Below are 16,744 nucleotides of genomic sequence, written 5' to 3'. Positions count from 1 at the left end.
GTTGATTGTGGATCCAAGTAAAATGAAATCCTTGACAACTCAATATTTTCTCTGTTTATCATGTAGCCATTAGCTACATGTGGCTATTTAAACTTAAAATTAAATAAAATAAAAATTTAGTTGATCACTTGCACTAGCCACATTTCAAGTGCTTAAGAGCTGTGTGTGGTTAGTGGCTGCAGTACTGGACAGCCCAGACATGGAATATCTACATCATCCCAAAAAGTTCTATTGGACAGCGCTGACGGTCCCATTCACCCTCTCCTCCCATAAAAGCTATGCTTCTTACGTATTTCAAGGGTCTGCCAGCTGCTATAGTAAACATAAACATCTTCACCTGGCATGAAAAGAGCTTGGATTTCCTAGGAAATTGTTTTTAAGGAGAAGAAAGATTTTTTGGGACTGAAACCTCAGCATTAGACTTGGGACTCAAAATAAATCCAATTTCCCAGTTTTCCTCTCAAAGTGGTAAGTTTTGTTCACAGACAAGAGCAAAAAAAAAAAGAACCAACAAAAACTCAAAACTCAAAACAAAAACTCAACACACAAATCTGAGAGCAAAAGACAAAAAAAGGAAATTGCGCATTCTGGCAGCAGGATGTCTAAGCTGGATGTTCTTCAAAGTTTTCGCTCCAGCATTGGAAAAGTTCTAAATATATGCACGTGTATTTTCTGCCCTAAAATAGTCTCACACTGAGTCACTCCGCCAAATAAGCCATGCAGCACCGTATCAGGGGGTGGCTGGGTTGTTAGTGTGGGAGAGATGGTTGTGGGGGTAAAAAATAATGGCATGTGTATTTGTATGAGGTTTTTGGTTTTTCCAAACGCTTTCCTACTTGTGATTATCCTCTGATCTTCATGATAACCCCCAGAGGTGGGCAGAGGAGAGATTATTTCTCCCCATTTGGCAGGTGAGAAAGACTGAGGTCTGGAGAGGTCAAGCAACTTGCTTAAGGCTGCTTAGTGAGTTAGTGGCACAGCCTGCATTAGGACTCAAGTCTCCTTGAGACCACATGGCGCCACAGCAGCCCTGGGAAAATGGATGTGGCCTTGGATGCTTGGGCACTGAGCACACACACACATACTAGCACACACACACATGCACACACATGCAAACACACACTCACTCTACCTGTGCTGGCTGTCACGGACTGCAGCCAGACCTTGGACTTCTCTGTCACCACTGGGGGAGGAAGGCCCTTTACGGGGAAAGAAGCGCAAGGGTTCCGGGTACCTAGAGGGGATAATGGATGGTGCCCTATCTCTCTCTCTCTCTGAAGGAGATGTAAGGGGGAACCTGCTAGGAGACCACCCAGGGTGGGATGGGAAGGAAGGGGCAGCAAGTGAGGACTAAGATGCTGAAGTTGGATGCAGAACCAAGGCCGACCACAAGGGGCGCAGCTACTGTCCACCCTGGATATCAGATGTATGTGAATGCGGCAACTTGTGCTCGGCAAGAAGAACACCAAAAGGGACTTTCTGTATAACACAGCCTGTAAACACAGCCAGTTACATCATGTGATGCTCAATTTTAGACGCAGTGGTCTGCTCCATGCTGGAGGCAATGCTGTGACGGACTCGTTGAAACGTGGCTGAGTGTGTACTAGCCATATATTCTATACTTTATGGAGAATTTAAGGGCTTTTCAAGGGTAATTTTGACTGCAGGTGCTCTTCCACCTTACAAAATACCTTTAGAACCCAACCCCCACCTTAGATGCAATTCCATGGTGAACATCTTTTGACTATAGGTACTTTTCACCTTAAAAACCACAAAACCAAACCCGTTGCCGTCAAGTTGATTGCGACTCACAGTGACCCTGTAGGACAGAGTAGAACTGCCCCGTAGGGTTTCCGAGGAGTGGCTGGTGGATTAGAACTGCTGACCTTTTGGTAAGCAGCCAAGCTCTTAACCACTGCACCACCAGGGCTCTGTCTTTTCACCTTAGGAGGCATCTAATCTTTTGAACTCAACCTCCATATTAGCTGTAACTCCACCATGAGCATCAGATACAAAGCCTGTAGGGAAAAATTTCACTTCATTGATTTTGAACATAGGTCTCCAAAGGGAGGGGGGGTCATAAGAACTGATATTTACACAGTGCTGTTAAATTTTCACCGGGCTCTTAACATCTATTTTTTAATTTGATTCTTACAAATTAGAAAGTTAAGGCAGGTATTATGATCCCTATTTGAGAGAAAAAGAAACTGAGGCACAGGGCTGTGAGGTGACTTAGGCAAGACCTCCTAGACAGGGATCAAAATATCAAAACACAGACACCCGTCTGCCACCTCAAAATTGTTCTCAGATGGACTTTAGGTTGCAACCACCATCCAGAACTCAAATGCGAACCCCTGCTGCCATAAGACACTTTTCAGCTACCCTCAGGAGGTGACATGTGACAATGGAGGGGTCATTCACTTACTTTCTTTCTTCCTGTATAGAGTTGGGATGCCTCATTTCCATCAAAGCACAGCCGAATTTCTGGAAAGAGATGGGCAAAATGTGAACTATGTATTATTCAATCCAGAGCAGGGTTGAGTACTGAGGGTCTGGAGTCCTGGCTGGCAAAAGAGGGCCTGATGCATGGGAGCCAGGATGTCATGGATGGGCAAGGATGCAGGCTGGGCAGCCATGCTTGAGCTGCAGAAGCCATGGAAGGGCCAGCTGTTCAAAGGACTATACGTGTGACCTCCCATCTCCAGCACACAGCTCCTCTTTGTGGCCTTCTCTCTCTAAAAATATTCTCTCCACTTCTTTCATCTAGGGTAAGGGACTCCAGGCTCTTTACTGGAGCATCCATTCCAAACACTTAGCTCACTGAAGTGACAAAACTGTTACTATGGTCCGGCTAATCAGTGGGCACTAGTAGATCGATAACTTGGAATTGTACAGTCTTTGCATAACTTGGATGCAAATCAAAGACACTGAGTAATAGGTGTAGGGAGAGGGACCCAACTGCTGCCCCTCCTTTCTTCCCACTGATAGGACCACGTGCTGGCTTATCTCACCTCCCCATTCTCAGGGGGGTCTCCATTGCCAAAGGTGCTGGTAACCACCAGGACCAGAGTTTCATGTTCCAGGTGCACGATGTCATATTCTTCCATGGACATCACCTAGGTGGAAGATGGGGGAAAGAAGTGGGGAGGGAGCGGAAGAAAGAAGGTGACTGCCAGCTACAAGTGACTTTAACCAGTTTAGACCAGCCCCAGGGGCTTCCACCTATAAATCTTACTTAACAGGTATTTTCCAAACCCACATTCTCCTGAGACTTCATCATAGTGAAGTCAAGAACCCTTGCACCTATTGCAAACGAAAGGAAAGATACGTGGCCCAATTACAATTTTGTCCCCACTTCGAAAGGACCCATCTTTGTGTAAATAACACTTTCCCAGAACCCGTTCCTCTTTTCCCCAATTAACTTTCCCAAAGCTTTTTATAAAAGGAGACCACCATCTTTCTCAAACTGAAGTCTTTGGTATCTCCTCTTGAGTGCCAGGCTTCCTTGCTGCAGCAATTTGGTTTACTCCCAAATAAAATCTTCATTAAAATTTTTATAACTTGACTACAGAATCCATCATTTCACATGATGAGAGAGAAGAAGTGGCAGGGGACAAAGAGTGATGGAGGAAGGAGAAGCAGAGAAAGAGGGAAAAGATGTCATGTCCTTGGGAAGGAGGACCAAAAGCTCTGGGTTGTCATTATTTCAACCAGCCCAAGATGGTAGAGCTAAAAGCTTTCTGGTAGGGTAGGACCTTATTATGGTCACCGTGATCTAAATAACTGTGGAGATTCTGGGGCAATGGTCAGGGATTGGAAGATCTTGAGGGAGATCCTTAGACCCTTGGACTACTTATAACCAACACAGATCCTGGACTCTTCCTGAAGACACTTAGGCCAGGAACGACCCAGTTGAATCATAAATTAAGGACCAGGTCTGCGAGTATTCTCTCTAATCTCCCACCAATAGTGTGAAGGAACTGGGCCAAACAAGTCTGAGATGTCTGTCTTAGGGAAGGATTGTTGCCTTGTATCCTGACATCACTTGAACAACATTTCTCAAAGCAGGTTGTAAGGAACCTCAGTCTCCTAAGATGCTCCATGAAAATAAGCAATCCGTGGTCAAGTATGTTTGGGGAACATTTATAGTTTATCCCTCCTCTTTTGGTGATTATAATACACACTTTCAGATTAAAGGCTCTGAGAAGTACTATAGCAAAGAAACCTGTTGAACTACGTTTACTGGAGTTTCCCAAACTGACACCAGGATTATTTCTCATAAACCCTCTAACATTTTGCTTGGAGATGAGAATTTTATCTTGGGATTCTTCAACCTCTGGAGGGTCTATGGGAGAAGGGAATCACAATCCCCCGACATTTATGCAAATGTGTGTGTATATACATATATGCTAATGGGCATCTTGGGATGTGCTTTTATCCATTCTCAAAGGGTTCTTCTCTGTTGCCTTCCCTCTCTCCTCTTCCCATCTTTAATCACCACGAGGGGCCCAGCAGCTGGCATGCCCCCTACCCACCTTGGCATCAAAGGCATGTTTGAAGATCTCACACAAGGATTTGGCATAGGCCTGCGATTTGCCTGTCTCTGTGGCGTAAAGGATGGTCGCTTTGACCCTCTTGGCCATTGCCTGCCCCATCAGCTTGGCGGAGAACTTGACGGCTCTGGGGGAAGAGGATGCAGAGGAAAAATGGGAAATGGAGAAGGGAAAGAAGATGCTGGGTCAGGACTTTTAGACAGGAAACACGATCTGTGAAATGTAACAGGTGAGAACTTACTCTCCATCTCTGATGATTTCAGGGGTCCCCTTAGAGACAATAGAAGCCCCTGAGTTTAGGCACCATATTGACTCCTCTACTTGACCCTCCAAGTCCAACAAGTCACAAGCTAAAAGAGTTGGTTAGTTACTGGATTGATAGACCTCATTCTTGGGAACCTTGATTTGCCAAGCATTGCCCCAAAGGATCATCATTCATTTGTTCGTTCACCAAATACGTGTTGAGTGCCTAACTACGTGCCCAACCTTGTTATAGGAGCTGAAGAACGCAGAGAACATCTTATGGACGTGTTATGGAGCTTACATTCTAGGGTGTGTGTGTGCACGTGAGAGAGACAGGGGAATCAATCATTAATAATTTAGAGGTTTATGCATCCGAAAAGGAAGGCCATGTCTGATTAACTCATCATTGCTTATCATATAGGGTCTTGCCCAGAGCCTGACACCAAATCAACACTAAATACATATCTGTCAATGGAAGGAGCCCCGGTGACACAGTAGGTAAGTGTTTGGCTGTAAACCAAAAGGTGGGTGGTTTGAACCTACCAGCAGCTCTGTGGGAGAAAGACATGGCGGTCTGCTCCTGTGCAGATTACAGCCTTGGAAACCCTATGGGGGAAGTTCTACTCTGTCTTATAGGGTTGCTATGAGTCAGAATCGACTCGACAATAGGTTTGTTTTGCTTTTTTTTTGGTGGGGGGCGGGGCTTTGGTGGCAGCATCTTTAAAATTCCTTCCTTCCATCGACCCACAAAACAAAACAAAACCCATTGCTGTCGGGTCGATTCTGACTCACAGGGACCCTATAGGACAGAGTAGAACTGGCCCGCAGAGTTTCCAAGGAGCGCCTGGTGGATTCAAACTACCGACCTGTTTGGTTAGCAACCGTAGCACTTAACCACTATGCCACCAAAGCCCAGGGGAGGTGAAATGTCAAGTTTCAGCTTTTCCTGGCAAGCCAGCAAAGCCAGACCAGTTTTCCTTTCCCGCTCCTGGCGGAGGGGGTGGCAGTCAGGCCTGAGGCTCAGGAATACCTGGGCTCAAACCCTGAGCAAGCACCCCTCTTCTAACTAGGAATCTTAAGTGTAGACAAATCGCTAATTATCCTCCACCTGGGGATTATTGGTGGTAAATTCATCATTTTTTAGAATTACGGAAGCCACCCACACAGCAGGCACGCTCAGAGCTAAGGGAGAGAAACAGAAAGTAATAAAAGGTGCCTGGAGGGTTCCCTTTGAATGATCTGAGCATAAAAAACGCATCTATAATTAACTCCCATTGTTTCTGCCCCCATCTTAATAGTGCAATTAACGTTTTAGATTCCTCCCTTCCCTCTCCCTCCTGAGACAGCTGAACTGAACTGAAGCCAAAGGCTACCATCCCAGAGAAAATGTGTAAACCTGTCGTTAGGGAAAGAATAGCTGCTGATGAGTTCTCCCTTGGCTGAAGGAGACAGGGAAGGAGAAAGAGAATAAGAAAGAGAGACAGAGGAAAGGAGAAAGTGGGAGAGCCACGGACCATATTAATTTAGCCAGGACCTAGGTTTGAGTCCCTGCAAAGCCCACCAGTGTCTTGTCTCTGGGGTCCAGGGCATGATGGCATCTGTTACACAACTGGAAGTCATACACAGAGATTTCTGGACCCAAGAGAGCTGAGGAAGAGAGTGGGTAGCTCAATGCATACCTACCTCCACTGCCAGAAAGTTAGCTCCAAGCAGGGGTCTCTGCTGAGTGCATCCTTTGGGCAGAAGGCTGACATCCCTATTAAACCTTCTCAGTTGGTCCCACTCTACTTGTCCACTGGCCCCCTGCCTGGCCAAGAGTTCTTCAGAAAACTCACTTCTCAGTAGCCTTGGCCTATACTGTTGCCTTGGTCTAAAACCCCCTTCCTGCCCCTCTTTGCTCAGTTGAGTCTCATTCACCTCATTGTTCAGCTCAATTGTCACCTCTTCAAGGAAGCCCTCCCTGACCTCCCAACCTTGGTTAAGTCTCTGTTTCACAGCACCATGAACCTTTCCTCGATGGCACTTGTCACAACTGCAGTGCTGCCTATATTTGTGTGATTCTTTTACAAGTGGATGCCTGTGAGCTTCATGAGGGCAGTCACCACGTTTCTTTGGTTCACTGTGGCATTCCTAGAGCCTAGCATAGTGCCTGCCACAAAGTAGGCACTCAATACTTACTGATTGACTGAACGAATTAATAAATCAATGAGTGAATCAGGTATGAGTCCAGACCTGAACCATAGTGCCGTCTAGGTAGTAGTGTGCTGGAGCTGGCTCATCCCAGCTCTTCCCAGCTCCGGGTTTGGTAACTTCCTATTGGTAGCTTGAAATCGACCATGGTGGGAATATTTACACTAGAGAAATTGGCAAATGTTGCAAATCAAGGTATTATTGTTATTTGGAGAACCACATCACTACTACCTCCAGGGCAAGAATTTAGAAAGCTGGGGCAAGGAAAGTGAGATTGGGAAGGAGGAAGGGTGTGGAAACATTAGCATCCTAGTCTCTGAGGCAAAGAAGGCACAAGGGAGTTGGAGAAAATGGAGCAATCATATCATACAGGGGGTCAGGAAGGACTCACATCAGCCCAGACTCCTCTTCTGGGGCTGTGTGAGTCTGTGGCTACACTCACCCACCAATCCCGCTACCCTCCCTGCAGGAAACTCACTCTGCCAGCTTCTTGAAGCCAATGGCTCGCCGCTTTGTGGGGGTCCCATTGGTGCCTTTCCAGACATGGGTGTTCCAAGGATCAGGCTAGGGAGAGAGAATGACAATCACTGCAGTGAAGGGATTTGGCTCCTCCTGGGAGATGCTGAGCCCTGATGGCGCAGTGGTTAAGAGCTCGGCAGCTAACCAAAAGGTTGGCAGTTCGAATTCAGCCGCTGCTCCTTGGAAACCCTATGGGGCAGTCCTACTCTGTCCTACGGTGTTGCTAGGAGTCAGAGTGGACTTGACGGTAACTGGTTTGGGTTTTTTTTTAGGGGAGATGCTCAGAGTCCGTTGGTGGTGCAAACGGTTAACCACTTGGCTACTAACTGAGAGGTTGGCAGTTTGAATCTATCCACAGGGACCTCGGAAGAAAGGCTTGGTATTCTACTTCTGAAAAATCATAGCCATTGAAAACTCTATGTTGCACGGTTCTGCTCTGAAACACATGAGGTCGCCATGAGTCAGAATCGACTAGATGGCAACTCGTTTTTTTTTTTTCTTTCGGGTAGGGGAGACGCTGAGGACTCCCTAGAGGCTTTTTGACTGCCCAGCTGTGTGTTGGGCAAATCTGCTGCAAAAGACCTCTTTAAAGTGTTAAAAAGCAAAGATGTCACTTGGAGGACTAAGGTGCACCTGACCCAAGTCATGGTATTTTCAATTGCCTCATATGCATGTGAAAGCTGGACAATGAGTAAGGAACACCGAAGAAGAATTGATGCCTTTGAATTGTGGTGTTGGTAAAGAATATACCATGGACTGCCAGAAGAACGACCAAGTCTTTCTGGGAAGAAGTACAGCCAGAATGCTCCTTAGAAGTGAGAATGGCGAGACTTTGTATCATGTACTTTGGACATGTTATCAGGAGGGACCAGTCCCTGGAGAAAGACATCATGCTTGGTAAAGTAGAGGGTCAGTGAAAGAGAGGAAGACCCTCAATGAGATGGATTGACACAGTGGCTGCAACAATGGGCTGAAACATAGCAGTAATTGTGAGGATGGCGCAGGACATGGCAGTGTTTCGTTCCGTTGTACATAGGGTCGCTATGAGTCGGAACCAACTTTACAGCACCTAACAACAACAGCTATGCACACCCCTCAGCCCTTGAAGGGGGTGACTTTGCCACTGGTGACCACAGAGTGGGTGGTCTACCTCTCTGCATTATCCTACCAGACCCCCACTCAGCCCTCTGCCCCGCTCCAACTCCCTTTTCGTGACTCCTCATTATTCATTTGCCTCTGTCAGGCCTCCAGCATGACCTGTGCTGTCCAATACAGTAGCCACTTGCCACAGGTGGCTACTGAGCACTTGGAATGTGGCGAGTCTGAATTGAGATGTGCTCCAAGTATAAAATACACACTGGTATCAAAGACTCAGTATGAAAAGAAGAATGTAAAATATCTCATTAATAAATTTTATATTGATTACACATTGAAAAGATAATATTTAGGATAAATATTATTAGAATTAATTTCAGCTTTCTTTTTACTTTTTTAATGTAGCTACTACAAATTTTTAAATTGTTTATATGGCTTATATTACATTTTTTTTGGAGAACTCTGAGCTAGGATGTTAGTTTATTATAAACCAAACCAAACTTGTTGCCACTGAGTCAATTTAGAGTCATAGCAATCCTGCAGGACAGAGTAGAACTGCCCCATAGGGTTTCCAAGGAGCAGCTGCTGGATTCGAACTGCCAACTTTTTAGTTAGCAGCTGAACTCTTAACCACTATGCCACCAGTTTATTACAGGTACTAAGTAATCTCCTGGGTTTTATGAAGTTGTTGTTGTTAGCTGCTGTCAGGCCAGACCCCGAATCATGGCGACCCCATGCACAATGGAATGAAACGCTGCGTAACACTAAAACAGCCTAGGAAGAAAGGCCTGGTGATCTACTTCCAAAAATTAGCCAACAAAAACTCTATGGATTACAGTGGTCCAATCCATAATTGATTATGGGTATGGCACAGGACCAAGCTGTGTTTTGATCAGTTGGGCATGGGGTCGCCATGAGTCAGGGGCTGATATGATACCAACTAACAACAACAATTTATAAGTATGGCAAACCACAACTGAGCACTTACTTTGGGTCAGGCACTTTTCTTAGTATTTTTACATGTATTCATTCATTCATTTCATGCTCACAACCCTGGACAGGAGGTATTAATATCACCCACATTTTACAGGCCAGGAAACTGAGGCAAAGAGGGGTTATGCAGCTTGCTTAAAGTTACATGCGTAGCAAGACGCAGAGCTGGGATTTAAACCCAGACACTCTGGTTCCAAAATCCATACTTTAAACCCACTGCCTTCCACTGCTTTTATACCTCAGCATGAAAAGAGTTTACACAGTCAGCCAACCCCCATCAAACGTGGAGCACCAAACTCCATCCCTCATCAGAGGACTCTCTCAGCTCAGGAAGCAGCGAGGAAGGACTGTACTGTATTGGGGCATTCTGAGGGCTCTGATGTCCTTCCTGGTACTTGCCGACTCTGGCTACTTCAGCCTCAAGCCTCTTCTAGGGAAGGGTGAGAGATACTAGAATTGGGGAGGCCATGAGGATGAGGGAATGGAACGATCAGCCCAGTCACAGAGGCAGGGAGGGGGCAGGACCTGGTACTCGAAACAGGGGGTGAGCCGGTAGTTGAGCATCTCCTGGTGGAAGACAGGGGTGATGCTGCCAGACATGGGGGGCACAATCCACACCCAGTCAGCTGGGCAGCCCCCCCGGCAGCGGTACTCATTCTCCATGTGCTTAATGAAGGACTCAGTGGCAGAGTGATGGTCGACGATGGTCACTTTGTCACTCTGTGGGAGGGAGAGGGGACAGACAAGGAGTTAGGAGGTATGAGAAGATGAGGTATTTTGGGATTCCCTCCCCCACAGGCGGCATTTCCGAAAGGGTGATCCCAAGATGATCTCAGGCAGTGCAAAGTGAGAAAGTGATTCTCTCTGAATTCTCTCTCAATCGGGATTATACGAAGGAGAAAGTCTCTGATTGGTGCAAATGTGTCTTTAATACCTCTCTTGCTATTCTTCCTCTCTCTTTTTTAAAAATTTAATTTAATGTTTTTATTGTAGTAAATATATAGGTAACAAAACATTCACCATATCTACCCTTATTATTATTTTAACAAGGAGAGAACCAGTCTTGGGCTCAGAACCTCTGGCAGTGTCTGGCTAGAATTTAACAGCTTTGCTTTGTTCTCCTTGTGCTTGTCTGTTTATTTAATTTTATAATTACTTTCTACTTATGGCCCCAGATACTGGCTGTCCACTTATGGTGGGGATACAACATCCTCTTAAAACAAAAATGTTTAAGTAGTAAGAGTGAGTTTATTAAAAATGGGACAAATACATCACGACAAAGTGGGTTGAATGAATGGCTGGTAACTCAGCTCTGGGGTCTGAAGTGGTCTGTGGGGGATAAGATTCACATCTTATGCGAGCAGTGCTTTCCCCCTCTGCCTGCAAAACTTTGCCCCCTTCCTTTACTTTTTTTAAAAAAAATCACCTCTCTGCTCCTTTTGTTTTTAAAAGTGTTCTGGTTTCAATGATAAATTGTATAGCTCTCCTACTACGATTCCAGTTAGCACAGAGCCATATACATTTAGAGGCAATATGTCACTGATGGGGTCCTTATTAATAATTATGCCAGGACAAGAGGCAAAGACTGAGATTCTCCCGGGCAATCCCAGAGACCTGTGTAATAGACGTTACTCTCTGTCACAGAGGCGCATCCCTGGGTGGTGCACATGGTTAATGTGCTTGGCTGCAGACCGAAAGTTTGGTGGTTCAAGTCTACCCAGAGGCACCTTGGAAGAAAGTCCTGGTGATCTACTACTGAAAAATCAGCCACTGAAAACCCTATGGAGCATAGCTGGACTCTGATACCTATGGGTGACCTTGAGTTTGAGTTGACTCAGTCGCAACTGGCTTTTTATGTTTCTGATAATGATGACAATTGTCACTGTGATATGATAGTCTGAGTCCCTAAGTTATGGCTAGAGAGAGGATGCTTGCCAGGTCAACTCTAAACAATTGTAAGCAACAAGTCATGAACCCTCTCCCCTATCTATCCATCTCTTCATCGTACGACCCCACCCAAGATCCACATTGAGAGGAAGGCATGCACCAAGGAAGTAGCCCGTGCTGGTGGGCAGAATCCCCCTGAAGGTGTTCCTGGGAGCTGGGTCTCTTCACCCTCTACAGCTGAGGCTCTGAAAGGTCTTAGTTTCCATTGGAAGATGCATGCCCGGGGCTACCTGGAAGCTGTAGAGAACAGCAATGTTGATTTCCACCAGAGCTTGGTCCTTCCATAGGGAGGACGTCTTCCTCATGTCCAAGTTCATCTTCTTGGCCACTTCCTAGAAGGGGAAGGAAACACAGACTCACAGACTGGGGCATCTCTGGGCTAAAGAGGGACAGGCCTAGTGTCATTACAAATCTGCTAATTAATGAATCAACTCATTCACAGACTGATGTACTCACTCTGAAGACTTAAGTGATAACCTACCAGCACCAGGTGGAGTCCCTGGTGATGCAAACGGTTGAGGAGCTGGGATGCTAACAGAAAGGTGGAGGTTTGAGTCCACCAAGAGGTACCTTGGAAGAAAGGCCGGTGATCCACTTCTGAAAAATCCGTCATTGAAAACCCTATGGAACAGTTTTACTCTGACACACAAGGGGTCACCATGAGTTGAAACCGACTGAATGGCAATTGTCTGTTGTTTTTACTAGCAATAGGAAACTAGAGAGACTTGGCTGGCCCTTTAATTAGCGAGCTTACGCTTTAGTGGGGGAGAGGGATAGTTAATATTGTAAGTGCTAATTCCTACGAAGAAAATAAGACCGAGAGATGGGATGAAGAGGGAGATGGGGGCAGGGCGAATTCAGCCAGGGGAGTCAGGGAAGGCCCACTGAGGATATGGCATATAAGTCAAGACCTAAATGATGAGAGGAGCCCTAGTGGCACAATGGTTAAAACGCTCGGCTGCTAACTGAAAGGTCAACGATTTGAACTCACTAGCCGCTCCGAGGGAGAGAACACCTTTACGGCAATCTGCTCCCGTAAAGATTACCACCTCTGTCCTAAAAGGTCGTTATGAGTCAGAATCGACTTGATGGCACACGACAACAAACGAGAAGAAAGAAGACATTCACAGACCTGGGGAGAACAGCAAGCGCAGAGACCCAGCAAGTGATGGGGCCGATCGTGGGCCTGCGTGTTTAGATGGTAGTGAGTGAGGGGGAGCTTGGTGGGAAAGGGGGGCAGGGCCAGATCATGCAGGGTCTAGGGGACTGTGCCAAGGGGTCAGGATTTTATTCCAAGTGGTATGGGGAATGTTTTGAGGGTTCTAAGCAGAGGCGTGAGTTGGGGAGTAACACGTCTGATTCCTATTTGGAAAAGCTCCCTGCCCCGTCACGTTCCACCCCTGAAATAGCCATGACTTGGAATCTAGATCACAGACGATTTGAGCTCATGGGGACACCCGCCTGACTCCATCTGACAGATGAGAAAACCGAGGCTCAGAGAGGCATGGAGACTTACCCAACATCCACAGAGCAAGTTCGCATCAGAGCCGGAGCCCAGGGAAATGCGTAATTCCCAGACCTGGGGAGCTGCCACCCAACCAGCGGACACCGTTAGCAAAATGCCTTGAAAAACACAACTCATGCATGACATGGATGTCCCAGCTCACGGTGCAGCAGAAGCTGATGTCAGGAGGGGAGAAGCCCCAGTAGCAAATTCATTAATTAAAGCCCTGCTTTTCATTTCCTCTGTCAATCCCAGTCACTCGCGGGGACCCAGGCCTCATTACGGGCTAGACTGTGACAATTTTTCAGGTTTGGGTAAATTGCTTCCCAGCCCTAGCTGTCAACATTTGCACTTAGTGGCAATTGGAACAGGAAGGCTGGTGCGGCAGAGGTTCATTTAAGTTAGCTGGTGACGACTCTTTGCAGCCTGAATGGGAGGGGAGATCATGAAATGTAAGCACAGATCAGGATTAATACAGACTTATAAAGTCACTCTTTGACGCTGGGATGTTAGGTTCGGCATGGGGTCTTTAGCTGTGACATATACACAGAACGTAAGAAGCTTGCTGCTTTACATAAATACATATAAAACGTGCATTATTTTATGAGACAGGAAAATGTGTATAGCCAGGCACGCTGCATTGTTACTTATACAGCATAATTTCGGCCAGAAGAATAGAAATTTGCAGAAAAAGCAAAAAACGATAAGACCTAAAAATTCTCCAAATGCAACTTGAACCACATCTGTGGAGTTGCCTGAAGCGTCTTTTCCTTTCCCGCCCTACATTTGATCAGTGGCTGCCCACAAGAATCGCCTGGGGAGCTTTGAAAAATTGAGGCCCAGGCCCTACCCCAAACCAATTAAATCAGAATCCCAGGGAGGGGGACCCGGCATCATATAAAGCTCCATAGGAAATTCTAATGTGCAGCAAGGCTGAGGAGCATTGGTTTCATAGCACAAAACTAATGCCTGGTTCTGAGTTTTAATCCTGACTCTGGGTCGTACTTACTGTGTGACATTGGCCCCAAATTAACGTCTCTGTTTTTTCATGCCCTCCTTCGAAACAAGGCCAACGGCAGCAGAGTGTTGTTAGGAACAACATTTGCTGACAAAAACATAGCAATCCTGATGCTTTCCCCAAAGTTGAGCTACAGGAATACTCCGCCCCAGCTCTCCTCAGCAGATGAGGATGAGTCAGAGGGAGGAGGAAGGGAGTCAGACCCTCCACTGAGAAACACTTATGGCAGAGAACCACTGCCAACCCTGCCCCCTCGTTTTTCAGAAAAGAGACTCAGAAAGCCCCAAGTTCGTGGGTCATTCTCAAATCCTTCTAACAAAGTTTAACACTGAGAGGCCATGCAGCCAAAGGGTTAAGGCCTATATATAAATCCAGAGTGCTTTACATAAATACAGGCTGGGTTTGCGTCCCAGCCCTGCCTCTCACTAGCTGTGTGACCTTGAGCACCTTACTTCAGTCCTCTGAAAGGCCCCAGTTTCTGCATCTGTAAAAAGGGGATTATCACAGTATCTACCTTGAGGTTGTGGTGAGGATTAACTGAGAATGCAGTACACGCAAAGTGCCTTGAACAGTGCCTGGCAGACGCAGAACTATTATATAAAAACCATTTGCTGTGGAGACCATTCTGACCATGCACAATGCGAGTGTTCACTATTGTTAATCACTGTTAATGAAATGGATTTCTCTGGGATTGCCAGGGGGCGTTGAAAGATCACAGCATGAAAACCCCTATGGAGCACAGGTCCCTGAAATGCATGGGGTCACCATGAGTTGGATGGCAACTGGTTTGAGCTTTTTTTGTTTTCCCCTATGGAGTCCCTGGGTGGTGCAACAAGTTAACGCACTCGGCTTCTAACTAAAAGGTTGGAGGCTCAAGTTGACCCAGAGGGACCTCAGAAGGAAGTCCTGGTGATCTACTTCCAAAAAATCAGCTGAAAACCCTATGGAGCACAGTTCTATTCTGATGCACATGGGGTCACCATGACTGGACAGTCAAAGTTGACCCTACAGCAACTGGTTTTTACCCCCTAGCATCGCAGGTTCTGTTCTAACCCTTTCCAGCCTCCAAGCTCCAGCGTTCAGCTGTAGGGAAGGACTTCCGGCCCCACCCCTACCCTCTGCCTTGTGCTGCCCCCTCATGGTGACCAGGGACCACACCTCCAGAATGTTGTAGCGTGAATTGTCACAGTAGTCGCGGACGCCGATCTCTGTGCCCATGTACCAGCCGCTGAAGGGGCAGGCACTGAACTCCAGGCCGCCGATCTCCAGGAGCATGTTGGACACGGCAGGGACACCATACCACTTCAGCCCCAGGTCCTTGAACCACTCAAACCTGCAGAGAGCAACACAGCCCACTGTGTCTGTATTTAAAATTCTGATATTTTGCTCATCATGGATTTTTTTTACATCAATTTTGATTTTTTAAAAATACTGCACTAAAATAGTACTTATCTCGATTACTGAATATTTTGGCACACTCTTAAATTTTGTGCCCACAGCCGGTACACCTCACTATTGATTTCTTTGGCTCTAAGAGTGTTAATGCTACTGGGGCTGTTGGGCGCGGCCATCACAGCTCTTTCCCAGCTCCAAATTCCTTCTGAATTGAGTCTGTACCAGGTCATGACGAGTTTTAAATGGTTCTGTTTCCAACTGGCACTCACAATGAGAGAGTAGGTGCTCCTGCTCTCCCAACCCTCAGGGCTGGAAAAGGGCAAGGAATTGTTGGTTGCTTAAGAGTGGGGTGATGTGGGAGGTTGTAAGCCAGAAAGATGGGGTCCCCAGGCTGGACAACGAGGACTTACTGTATTTTCTGGAAGCCCACCCTGCCCAGAACGAGGAACCAGGATTCCCTTCAGCCTCTGTCTGGGCTGGCAAGAGAGGTAGGGGCATGGGGATGGGCAGAGGGGTGCTGGGCAAGTCCACCCACCCTCACCACCCCATCTCAGCCCCTCTTACTTGGGGTGCCTGATGGGCACCTCCAGCACCAGCTCTGGAGGAATCTGGAAGAGCTCAGGGTCGTTGCCATTGGCCTGGAGCATGAGTGGCAGGACATCGAAGCGGCCTCTGGGGGGCTTCCAGCCCTGCTGTATGCAGATCTGCAACCAGACCCGCTGTGTCAGGTGGGTGCCAAGCCTCCAGACACAAGGACTGTATGGGGGATGGCAGAGATCCCAAAGCAAACCCAGTGGCAGTCCCTGCCTCTGGAGGCTGTGGGGCCACGTGGCCTCCTATATAAAGTGCTCCCTGACATCACCACATAAATAACATAACTCCTCATGGCCGCATGGGCAGAGTGCAAACCTCTCCTACAACACCACAGTTTACATGTTCTGGGTCTTTCTTGGCCACTGGGATTCCGGGAGCGCAAGGGCTGCATCTGACTAATTGTAGCATCTGTGGTGTCCTTGTGCAGAGGGCTTGGCCATTGCAGCGGCTTATTCTGTGAATGTTTGCATGGGGGGCCATAGAGGAAAGTCTACTGAATTTGATGAGGGGTATGTATTAGAAACAGTGTATAATATGCATTTGATTAGAGCAGCACTGTCTGAGAGAAATATAATATCAGTCACATATGTAATTTAAATATTTCTAGTGGCCACATTAAAAAAAGCAAACAGAAAATAATTTTAATAATATATTTAATTAACATATTTAATGTTAATTTATTAACGATAAGTT

General features: G+C 46.7%; 1 protein-coding gene across 1 annotated transcript in view; it reads right to left on the bottom strand.

Annotated features, from left to right (window-relative positions):
- NOS1 (nitric oxide synthase 1) overlaps positions 1–16,744 on the bottom strand; it is a 93,314-nt gene that overhangs the window by 30,434 nt on the left and 46,136 nt on the right. Inside the window, exons 8-15 of the mRNA XM_004379038.1 lie at positions 16,022–16,161; positions 15,221–15,395; positions 11,771–11,872; positions 10,119–10,313; positions 7,465–7,550; positions 4,536–4,680; positions 3,012–3,116; positions 2,426–2,484 (exon numbers count right to left, since the gene is read on the bottom strand). Of these exons, the coding sequence (XP_004379095.1) occupies positions 2,426–2,484; positions 3,012–3,116; positions 4,536–4,680; positions 7,465–7,550; positions 10,119–10,313; positions 11,771–11,872; positions 15,221–15,395; positions 16,022–16,161 (1,007 nt within the window). The remainder of the gene's footprint in view (positions 1–2,425; positions 2,485–3,011; positions 3,117–4,535; positions 4,681–7,464; positions 7,551–10,118; positions 10,314–11,770; positions 11,873–15,220; positions 15,396–16,021; positions 16,162–16,744) is intronic.

Source organism: Trichechus manatus, unplaced genomic scaffold (genome assembly GCF_000243295.1).
Source record: "Trichechus manatus latirostris isolate Lorelei unplaced genomic scaffold, TriManLat1.0 scaffold00061, whole genome shotgun sequence".
NCBI classification, from domain to species: domain Eukaryota; kingdom Metazoa; phylum Chordata; class Mammalia; order Sirenia; family Trichechidae; genus Trichechus; species Trichechus manatus.
This window is presented reverse-complemented; position numbering and strand designations above follow the sequence as displayed.